This window comes from Ictidomys tridecemlineatus, chromosome 2 (assembly GCF_052094955.1).
Source record: "Ictidomys tridecemlineatus isolate mIctTri1 chromosome 2, mIctTri1.hap1, whole genome shotgun sequence".
Lineage (NCBI taxonomy): Eukaryota > Metazoa > Chordata > Mammalia > Rodentia > Sciuridae > Ictidomys > Ictidomys tridecemlineatus.
Genome location: NC_135478.1, coordinates 199,432,362 through 199,444,370, shown reverse-complemented (window position 1 = coordinate 199,444,370; position 12,009 = coordinate 199,432,362). Strand labels below are relative to the sequence as shown.

At 32.1% G+C, this 12,009-nt stretch overlaps 1 protein-coding gene across 14 annotated transcripts in view; it reads left to right on the top strand.

Moving 5' to 3' along the window:
* Ppp1r9a (protein phosphatase 1 regulatory subunit 9A) overlaps positions 1-12,009 on the top strand; it is a 296,248-nt gene that overhangs the window by 172,398 nt on the left and 111,841 nt on the right. For all 14 annotated transcript variants that reach the window (XM_078040394.1, XM_040291524.2, XM_078040395.1 and 11 more), the window contains 2 exons: positions 3,506-3,626; positions 10,789-10,893. In XM_078040394.1, the coding sequence (XP_077896520.1) occupies positions 3,506-3,626; positions 10,789-10,893 (226 nt within the window). The remainder of the gene's footprint in view (positions 1-3,505; positions 3,627-10,788; positions 10,894-12,009) is intronic.

The following is a 12,009-nucleotide window of genomic DNA, read 5'->3' as shown; positions in this document are numbered from 1 at the left end:
AATTTGTAAAGGAGAAAGTCAGATTCAAGATGCCTATAAAACTTGTTTTTTTTTCTCTGTATTCACAGTAAGAATTTAGAAGTAGAAATGGGAAAATGTTTTATTTATAATAGCACCCAAACAACAAAATACTTATTAAATTCATTACTAAGAAACAGGATTTATGTATAGAAAATAATAATTTTTCTTTGAAAGACATTAGATTTAAGCTAGTTAAAAGTTATACTATGTTCTTGGATGGGAAAACTCAGTTTAGAAGCATGTCCATAAATTAAGATATACATTTAGTATAGTTCAAAAAGAACTGCCAACAACATTGAGTTGCTAGAAGGGATTGTGTAGGACAATCTTTAATTTTATATGAGAAATTATGGATGTAAGGGAAAAAGGAAATAATACAAAGGGCTTAATTTACCAAATATCTGGACATAATGTTAAAGCTTCTATAATGAGAACAAATTATATTTATATATTGGTGAGACAAAATAGAAGATCTAGAGAAAGATATTAGTCTGCAGAAATATTTAGTATGGCACACATAGGTAATAGCACATTTTATAAATTTTTCTAGCATAACTGAGCATCTATTGGAAGAATATAAAGTTAGATGCCTGCATTATATCATATTTTAAAAGCCTACATAGATTAAATAATTAAATTTTAAAAGTTATTGATATTTGAAGAAATTTTATAAAATTCCATTTATCAGCTTGGCTGGTGAGAGGATGACCTTAACCCAGAAGGAAAACCCAAAGTTAGAAAAGATGAACCAATTTAGCTTTTAAAGGTAATTATCTCAAACAAAATTAAACAGGTGATAAATTGCCCTCATTGTAGATGACAAAACCAATGTCTACAATATGCTAAGAATCTCTGAAAATTATCAGGACAGGAGAGACAGGTAAAATTCAATAGAAAAAAAAGTGGTACTTTTCAGAAGAGGAAATCTAAAATGATCTACACTGCTTTACACTCTCAGTCACTATGAAGGAAATGTTGTACAACTTGGGCTTCTTGCCTGAGAGAGAAAGTCAGTGTTGAGCAGTGTGGTGATAGCATCTTCCATGGTAGCATAGCCTCACTGTCTTCCACATCCTTGTTGGCTCTTGACCCATTTAGAGCCTTTGCCTGTCCCTAGGAATGTAGATAGAGGAGGATACAGGGACTGCTTGCTTCTTGACAGGGCAGCCCCAGGAATCAGTGGCCTTCAAACATGTAGTTCTGAATTCCATCCTTCTCCCTCTGAACAGAGAAGAGATGAGATGCTCGGGAACATCAGTCACCTGTCTCTGTGCATCCATTGGGTTCTTCCTTGTTTCACCCTCAGTCATTGCCTCCTTCTTATAGGAATTCAGTATGGATCAAGTTAATTTTGCTTTTCTGCTACTAGATTTTTAGCTTTGAAAATCCGAGTGATTTTCTCATTAGAGCAATGAGAAGCACCATGGAAGCAAAGAAAAGAATAAAGACAACAAAAAATCTTTAGGGAGGCCTGAGTCCAGGCAGGAAAAGTGATTTAAAAACCAAGAAGTTATTTTCACACAGAATAGTTGCTGCAATTTCCTCTCATGACAGTAAGAGATTTGACATTTGAGAGGACCCTTTGAATATATATGGGAACATTTTGATCAAAGTATAATATTGGTTTTAACAAGTTGTAATGAAGAGAAACCCTCTAAGTATAGTGAACGTGAGGAGGAATTCAAGCACAATGCTAATACTCTAGAGATTTCGCTCAGGAAACAAACCTTTAGTGTGGAAGAGCTACAATGATCATCTCTTTAAACCACAGGAGAAATACACTGGGGTGAGGCTATGCATGTGGATGTGTATACGGTGGGAAGGCTTTCAGTAACCATTGCAGGAACAAATTCACATGCTAGAGAAGCTCGATGATTGTGATGAGTCTGAACAAGAATTTAGCCATCAGCTAACCTTGATATATACTAGAAAATTCTCATGGGAAAGAAGAAATCTTAAACACTAACCATTGTGGAAGAGCCTTCAACACACATCTGACCTTCATGTACACAAGAAAACTTATTCTGAGGGAAATCTTTAGCAAAAGAATAAGTATTTGAACCAGAGAAGTGATTTCAATGAAATTAATATGAGAAACCACATATATGTAAACATTCTAAATGGTGATCACTCAGACATTAGTTAGTTGTAAAGATCTAACACTGGAGTGATACCTATGCCTACAATCAGTGTGGAAGTGCCTTCAGCTGGTGTTCATATGCAAAAACCTATCCAGGGAAAACATCATAAAAATTCCTTGTGGAATACTACTGAGCAAACAAATCACACTTTGCCAATGATTTGTTTTTGAATGTATGTAGAATAAAGATGTAGGGTTGTGATAGTCATAGTTAAGGCAGAAGATAACATATAATAATCAATGAGATAAATCCTCTTCAAAGAATTGTAATTATGAATATATAGTAATGTTTATTGCTAAAAACTGTTTTAAAACACCAAGCATCCTATTGAGTATGTGGGGCTTGTTTTCCTTTAATAATCCATCACTGTTGATTAGCTAGTATCCGTTTTTTATGCTGCTGACAAATCATGATTACAAAGACTTTGAGGCTATCAAAAAATAACCTTGACTGTTAAGCAAAGCACATAGGGTACAAAATAGTGTGTCTTTTAATTCACTGGTGTTGAACTATATATGTTCTTGGAAAGGGCAAATGGAAACATGAATAAACACATAAATTATTAAGTAAATGAAAAATAAAATAAATGTCAGTATTGCTTATAGTGCCAAAACAAAATAAAAAATTGAAACAAAGGTGAGTGCCTGACAATAGACAAATGGTTTAATATTTTTTATATCATCTTATCCTGAAGTATTATACAGTCATTAGAAATGATTTAAGCTATGTAAGTTGATATTCATAAGTTATCATTGAATTTTTAAAAGTAAGTTGCAATAGACTATGTAAAGGAATGTAAAAGAAGAAAAAAACAAATCTTCTGTGTGTGTTTATATATTTAAACTTTTGTTTAATGTATATACTTGTGTAGTTAGCACAGAGGAAAAACTCAAAGACACATACTGTCTTATTTTTCATAAACAAACAGAAAATGTGATCACATAATTAAAGAAGAAATTCCAAATCTTATGGATCATATTCATTAAAAATTATGCATGCATTTTAGTATGTGTGTGTTTATGCCTAAATAATTTAAAGGATTATTTGGAGAGTCTGTGTTTAGGTAGATTGACTATTCAGTAACAAAATCATTAGCTTTTCTGAGACCAGAATGAATTGCCAACCTCAATTTTAAAATGATGTGACACTCCTGAGCCCTTTGAGGAATCTTATTTGATAATCTTTTTCATCCTCTTATAAAAAATTTCTGCTGAGACAAGACTCTCATGTGTCCTGTTCATAAAGAAGAACAAAACTAGAAGCAGCAATAGGCCTTACCAACTAGTTATATCAGCTGGACCAGTGCAAAACCTTGGTTGCTTCATTCTTTTTTCTTTTTATAGATGAGGATGGTCTTGGTATCAGTATTATTGGAATGGGTGTTGGAGCAGATGCTGGACTTGAGAAACTGGGAATATTTGTCAAGACAGTAACAGAAGGTGGTGCTGCTCAGCGAGATGGCAGGTAAGCTAATTGTAGTTGTTAGTGACTTAAAATCCTAGAAAACTGGGGATTTCTTTCAGTGTTATCTTTCTTCTTTTTTTCATAAGGATGGAATGTCAGAGTGTTTCTCAGATGTAGAAAATATGAAAATGCTTGAATTACTTTCTCATTTGTAGGCAGAATATATGCTTTAATGTATATTCAATAAATGAATGGATCTGTCTGTATCTGTCTCCCTTTGAATATAGCCATTCATTTATCTGTCTAGTGAGAAGTGGACAAAAAAACCAAAACATGTATAGCTGAAGAACATGTACGATGGAGTTGAGAACATGTACAATGGAGTGAGACAAATGATAATAGTTCTGGCATTTTTGAAAATGATAGAGATAGCAGGGAAATTAGGAACTCTTCTTCTTCATTGATGATAATTCTGGAGATAGGGGCTTCTCTAAACATGTTCTACCTAAATATGCAAATTCTTGAGCACCACCTACACCTGTACAATTAAAATTGCCAGTAGTGGGCTCTGATAGGGTACACTTAACACATCCTCTTTGGATAGTTCTGATGTGCAACATAACATCAGGTCATTATTTTTTAATGTTTTATCTTTCATCATCTCAGGCTACATATATCTTTATTGTAAAGATTTGAATTAATACACTAACCTTATGATGTTTTGGGTTGGAACTGAAAGTAGAACCTTGGCAACAGAAATAAAAGTAGACTCCAAAATATGATAGCCAAATTCAAAGAAATACCATCTTAGTTTTTAGGAACATTGAATAAATGGCTTTGACTTTTTTTTCCAGTATTTTTCTATATTCTTTAGCCATCTTACCAAGAAATAATAAAGCATGTTGAAAGTAATTTTTGAATCTGTGTTGAGACCCAGAGGGTATTTTTTTTGTAATCCTAGAAACACATATTGATATACAGAAATATTTCCCCAGGAATACTAAATTGATTTATGTAACTAGAAAGTTGTACCTTTGGTTTTTTTTCTGTGTATTTAGGGCCCATACCTTAGTCAGTTGTCTTGTTTGTACTCCTGTAGCACTCATTATAATACTTTGCACAGAGAAGGTCTGAAGTGGATCTTTTGAGTAAATGGTCAGTGGACTGCATGTGTTTCACATTAATGTGGAATATGAATATTTTGTCTTTGAAAGTAGTTTAGTGAGTCTTTATTTTCAGAGTAGTAAAAGAAATAACCTCTCTGACCCTTTAATCAAATACATAATGGTAATAGTATTTTCAGGTATTAATTCAGCAACTTTTTTCCAAGTAAGCTATAATTTATTTGTAAACTCTACCTTGTTTGTACTAATTTTGTTGAAAAATTTAAAAGACATTTCTAGGTGATAGGAAATAGTTTTTATAGTTAGTATTCAAGCAATTATAAATTGTTATGAACCACCCCTCTTAAATGAGTTGACTTCAACTCCAAACCAAAATACCAATTGTTTAAAAATCACAAAGGATAAAAATTTTTCATTCATTCATATTTATTTTTGACTTTAAAAAAATTAGGTTTGTTTTCTGTTAACCTATTTACTGATATTTTCTTCTTTGTAGTTTCATTATTTATACTGACATTAGATCTTTGCTTTGTTAGTTTCAGTGTGCATTTCCTCAGTTCTTTTAAATAAGTGTTTACTTAGTGTATCAATCCTGCTATTGTTATAATAGATACATAGTATTTGTATCCCCCCCTTCTTGTTTCCTGTCTCCATATAATAAACTTTTATATTTCTAATGTCTTACCCCTTCCAAATGGCTTGTAACCTTTAACTGCACTCTTGAGTACTTAAAAAAAAATTGTGTAATCTCTTTCTATATCATCATTTTAGATCTCTCTTATTCTTTTTTTGTGTGTGTGTGTGAAGATTTCATGCCTATACCTTCTTATATGAGGCCTTAAACATAGGGAATACTCAAAAAATATTTCTTACATGAGTGAATCTTGTGTTTTATTCACTTTGGATACATTTATTTGGGTCTAATAGTTTTATTTATTTATTTACTTACTTATTTATTTCACTCTTTCTTTTTTAAAGTTATCTCTTATAGGGTAACTTGTAATTTATCTTAAGGACACCATAGCCCCTTCCATCTTCTCTTTGAGCTCTAATTTTTTAATAAGATAATACTATATATACTAACCATTAGTTTTTGTTTTCTTTAATGTAGATTATATGATTCCACACAGGAAACTTTCTTTACACTAATGATTTCTTCAGACCTCTTTCGTGATTCTATTAAGCAAAACAAGTTTCCTTTCTGGGCACACTCTTCTAGTCAAATATTTTGCTTTCACCCTGACATTGCTGTCTTGATATGTATTTTCTCATACATTTAAATGTTCACTGTCTAGCATTTTAAGGAAGAACTCTGTTTACCAAAGTTCATTACTGTTGCTCCAGCTGGTCTCCCTGGCATTCATGCCTGGTTCTTTGTTGACATAAGCTCTGTGAGGTAGAGTTGTTTTTTCTCTTCCCAGAAACATCATGTCAATAAATAATTATCTAAAAACATTAAACCCTAGAGAGCCTAACATATGTTTTCATTAGCTTTATACCCATTAATTCTGGCTTTTTAGGTTAAGGATTGAGGATTCTCAGCAATATCAGGCCAAGGCTAAAGAGCAGTATTGTTGCACACTTTTGGTGAATAAAGCGTAGGAAAATTATGGTGGAAATGCTGTGATGTGATGGCTTGAAATGAGTCAGGTACATTCCCATACATTGCATTCCAGTAGAGATTGTTTCCAAGCAAAACAGGCTGTTTCTTCTGCTATTCTGGAAACTTTTGGAAAGGCCAGATAATCTCTAGATATCTCTGGGATACAAAGATCTGTTTACATATTTTTTACCACCAAGAGTCACCCCTTTTTTTGTGTGCTTTTAATTATAGGCAAGATTTGAGAGAGCTTATTAGTGCTACTATCTGTGAGGTTGTGGCTAACTGTTACTCTTGGCCAGGCATGATGGTGTATGCCTATAATCCCAGGAGGCTGAGGCAAGAGAATCTCTAGTTCAAAGCCAGTCTCAGCCAACTAGTGAGGACCTAGACAACTTAGAGGACCCTGACTCAAAATAAAAAATAAAAAGGGCTGGGGAATGTGGCTCCGTTTTTAAGTGCCCTGGGGTTTAATTCCTAGTGTCCAAACAAAATCAAAAACAAAAAAGCTCTAAAAGTTATCATCTCACAGGGTAAGAGATTCAAACAGAGTGAGTGTCAGATAATTTCCCTACCATGATAATCATTGATAAATAAGAAAATTAGCTGGCTCATGATCTAGTAGATTATAAGAATAGTCTGTGGTGGAATAAACCTGAGCTGTTGCCTCTTTTTAAGCATTGTTCCCGTCATCTCCAGTTGTCTTTGCCTCTCCCCCTTGTGCTCATTTTTAGTTTTTTAAGCTTGTCTTCACTTTAATCACCACACATTCTGACTATAAAAAGATAAATCAAAATGCCCCTCAAATAGCCACTCCCAAACCTGGCCTCCTCCCTCCCTTCCTTCACATTGTTTAAAAAATTTTTTTAAATATTTTTTTAGTTGTTGATGGTTCTTTATTTTATTTGCTTATTTATATGTGGTGCTGGGAATCAAACTCAGTGCCTCATGTATATAAGGCAAGTGCTCTACTGCTGAGCTACAACCCCAGCCCCTAAAAAAAAAAAAAAAAAAAAAAAAATTAAGGTGGTTTTTATTTTCTTGTTTTTTTAATAGTGTATCAGATTTTAAATTTTTCTTTAATGAATATATCACTTTTGAAATGAGAAAAGCTTTTTAAAATAAATTTTCTTTTAAAGAAAATAATAATCAAATACTATTGTGCTTTCTTATTTCCCTTAATGCTGTCTGTGTTGAGGCAGACAGGAAGAATTATGCAGGATCTGCATTTCAATCATAGGATCCCTCTTTTTCACACTTGGCTCTGAATGCAAAGAAGACACCTAGTTGAACATCAGTTGTCTGTTGCTGGGTGCCCTGCACTTAGCTTTCCTCTCGGAACTTCCGGTGCTCTTCATCCTTGGTGGAGATGCACTTTTCTACCCAGTGTTGCACTCCTACTCCATGAAGGACTTCCTTTAACATTTAACCACCAACACTGCTGCTCATGAATTCTTTTACTTTTTTTTCTTTTTTCAGTACTTTTTCCAGACTTGTTTTTTTTCTGTTTTGAGTTACTTGGGGGTTACCATCAGAAGTGTTTTTTTACAAACACATTACATTAGAACATGCTATAAATATTGATTTTCTGATTATAAATTAATCATATATGATAGGCATTGTGAAAATCCTGTTGAAATATAGCAGCTTCAACCCATGTAATAATTCTCCCTCTCCCTGTCATTGAGAATGTGCCCTTTGGGCTTTGATTATAGATTGAGTTCAGACACTTTAGCTGAAATATTTTGTTGTTAACCATACATGTATATTTTATAAAGAGCAGGGAACTATACCATTTCAGTCTAAAGGAAAGCCTTTTTGACTATATCCCTAGTCACTGTAAAATGTTATCAATTGTCAAATAAGTATGTACAAATGACATTTTAAAGTTATAAAGGTAAATATGTTACCTTTATAATAGTTCATGGGTGAAAAATATTGAAAAATATGACAAAATATGAAGAAGAAAACAAAACTAGCATTTTGTTTTGAGGTATTGGTGAGGTCAGCATTTTTATATAAAAATCATCATTAACATTCCTTATTATTTTTTTGGAACTAATTCCTAGGACTATAATTACCACATCAAGGTGTATTGCATTTCAAACACTTTAGAAATACATTGCAAATCTGCCCTTTTGAAAGGGTGTTCAGTTTGTACTCAGGGTCTAGTAGCCTCCTGCCCCCTCATTCAGGCTGAATATTGTGTAATAAAAATCTTTAATAATTTGGCAATTATTAAAGACATTATTACTTTTAAGTTTTAATTTCTTCTTTTTGAGCCTTTCCAAATGTTTACTGGCCATATTTCTTTTATTCTTTTTAAAATAAATTATTTTGTTTGCTTTGTTCCTGTTGCATATTTTACAACCAAGTTATTGACTTTTTTTAGGACTAATCTCCATAAATGTCATACCAACTCCCCTCACTATGTGACCTCACAGAACTTTCTTCCCTATTCCTCCACTCTCACAAGTATGAGCAAGTACAGTAAACAGAATTAATATGGAATTCTAAACTTACATATAGAAAATTCTGTATTTTTTTCTTGTTCTTAATGTTCCTATTTATTGCTTTCAAAATTAGAGACCTACCACTTTGAGACATCCAGGGGCCTTTTCGTAGACTACTTCCTCTGTCTTTTTCAGCATCATAATAGGGATTTCTATTTCTAGTGAGATCTATGCTCTCTTGTTTGACATTTTCTGGGTTCTCCTTTATAGACCCTTTTCTCCTTTGTTGTTGTTTTCTTGTTTTAAATTCTATATTGTAAGAAGGTACAGATCCAGAACCAAAATGGCTGAGAATCAGAAAAAAGAAAAATAAAAAAGTACAAAATTAGAAAACAAGCAAACTTCCAGCATACCTGATTGGTAGCAAAGAAAATTTCTATTGCTTTTTGAGAATTATACTGATGACTAAAAAAATGACACCTGTGTTTACATAACTTAAAGTGTATTTCTGTGGTGACACAGTTTAATTAGCTTTGTGAGTCCTCTTGGCCATTTCAGTGCTTCTTCTAAAACTGTGATATCCATTTAAGCTGATACACAAAGAAATAAAATGATGACTTATAAAAAGAACATGTATCAAAAATTCTGTTAAGCTCCCTAGAGAATTAGGAAACTAGCATTAGAATTAGGAAACTAGATATTAAATATGGTTAAAAGGGTATTTAAAAACTAGACATTTTGGCTGTGGATGTAGCTCAGTGGTAGACTACTTGCCTAGGATGTGAGTCCCTGGGTGTGATTCCTACTATTGAAAAAACAAAACCAAAACAGTCAAAATAATGTCAGCTTAGCTCAGTACAAAACTGCTCAATGTTCTTTACCTATATGAATGACAATATTTAAATACCAAGTATTTGTGAGATTGTAGTTTGTCAATTTCCAACATTATTGGAAATACTGTGTTCTTTGACTCAAGAATTTCACTCCTATGTGTATTTCTGGAAAACTCATATATGTGTATAATGAGGAATATGTAAAATTGCTGATTATATAGTATTTACATAGCTAAAATGGAAAACATCACAATTTTCCATCTACAAAATAATGGATAAATATATTAGATATATTTATAAAAGATAAACTGTATAGTTAAAGCAAATTAATTGGAATTGCATTTATAGTAGTCAGAGATAAATATCAAATACAATGTTGAGTCAAGAAAACAGTTGTGAAAAAGGCATACTTTATAATTTTTTTAAAAATATACAAAGCATATATAATGTGCCTATCCATGCACACATATTATTCTGTTTCAAAAAAATCAGTAGAAAGGCTAAATATGCTTTAAATATTGCAGAGTGCTAAAATGTGATGAAGTTGGGTAATGGAGTATTTATTATCTAATTCCCATTTTTCCATTTTTGAGATATTTCATTAGGAGAAAGAATATATACATATATATGTGTATATATATATATACACATATATATGAGACGTACAAATTTAAAACCATTATGCACCAAACTTTACTAATACAGTTTGTCTCAAAAATATAAATAAGTAAATACATAAGCAACATATTAGTATATACATGTAAGCACACACATACATTACTTATTTGAAGTATTCAACTTGAATAGGAAGGATTTCCTGCAATGCCTGATAATGTTAACTTGGAGATGGGAGGTGAAATGGATCCTGAGAATTGGATCCAATGGTATTTCAGCTTGATCTGTTATGCTTTCATTAAGAACAAAAAAACTATTGTAAATATGTCATACACTTGCAGTTTTCAGTTTTTGTGAAGGGAATATGGATGTTTGGTAAACTGAATCTTTGGTTAAGTCTTACTTATTTCTGTCTTTCAAAATAGTTTCTAAAAAACATTAAACATTTGACTAAGGTCTGGGGCTTGTATGTAAAAGTTAAATTTTGGATCAATAAGAATATTCTTAAATTCAAGTATTTTGTCAACTCATTTAATGAGAATGACAGTGCAATTGTCAAATAAATTAATTGTGGGTAATTTTTTCCTTTTTCTAAAGAATACAAGTCAATGACCAGATTGTGGAAGTGGATGGAATCAGCTTGGTGGGTGTCACACAGAATTTTGCTGCAACAGTTCTCAGAAACACCAAAGGCAATGTCAGGTAAATATGTGGCTTCATATGTACACAATTTGGTCACTTCACATTTTGTTGAATAATAGTTTCCCCTTGTTTTACTTATAAATATATGCAATTACAATGAAATTTTTATTTGAATACTAAAAACTCTGAATCAATATAGTTAATTATTGGGCTATTTTAATATGCCTTATTGCTAATACAGCAAGAGTTTCTAGGAAGATAGAATTTCTAGTTATAGCCTCAATAAATATTAATTTAGGTCCCTTAATCCTATTAACAAAACCAGTTATACAATAAATTGAAATTGAAGTGATTATAAACATATTCAATGACATGTATTATTTAGACAAGTAAGCTATTGGATTTGAAGCTAACTGCATTTTTAGATCTACTTATTTGTTTTAAAGAATTAGCCAGGACCAAGCGTAATGAACTATAACTCTTCCAACCTAATAGGACAGAGGGGACATTTTTTCAGATCTTGAAATTTATATTTGACTCTTGGGTTGTCAGAATTCTAGTCTGGAAAACAACTAAGAAAGGAGTCCTAAGCCAGGTAAGGTCAAGGTTGGAATAAGTTTTATTTGGTTCTAGGTTACTTAATTTTTAAAAAGCACTGCTTATTCCTTATACTTTTTCAAAATCCTATGAATGAACACATTAGGGAACCTTATTTAGTATGTATAATTATGAAAGTGGTTTAGTGTTATCATTATCAGAAAGAAATTGTCAAACATTCTGAAAATATTAGTGAATTAGCATTGCTATAAAGATTCATCATTAGAATTTCAAATCAAATTTCAGATCAAATTTTAGGGCTGAGGAGATGTTTTAAGGAATACAACCTAAGTGATTCATTTAGGCAGTTTATTGATGTTTCTAGAATACCCATAGTCTTGTGAAAAATATGTAAAATAATTGGAAAAATATGTGCAATGTTCTCTGAGCTTTCATGAGTGAGCTCATCTGTAAATGTGATTGTCCTTAAGGTTACCTTGTGTTCTTGAGACAGCACATTCCTATATCAGTATAGCTGATTATTAGGCCGTAAGATAAATTTTAATATTAAATAAATAAGGTAGATAACAACTTGTAAGAGCATTTCTTAATTGAAAGAGAGTTTGTAGTGACACAAAC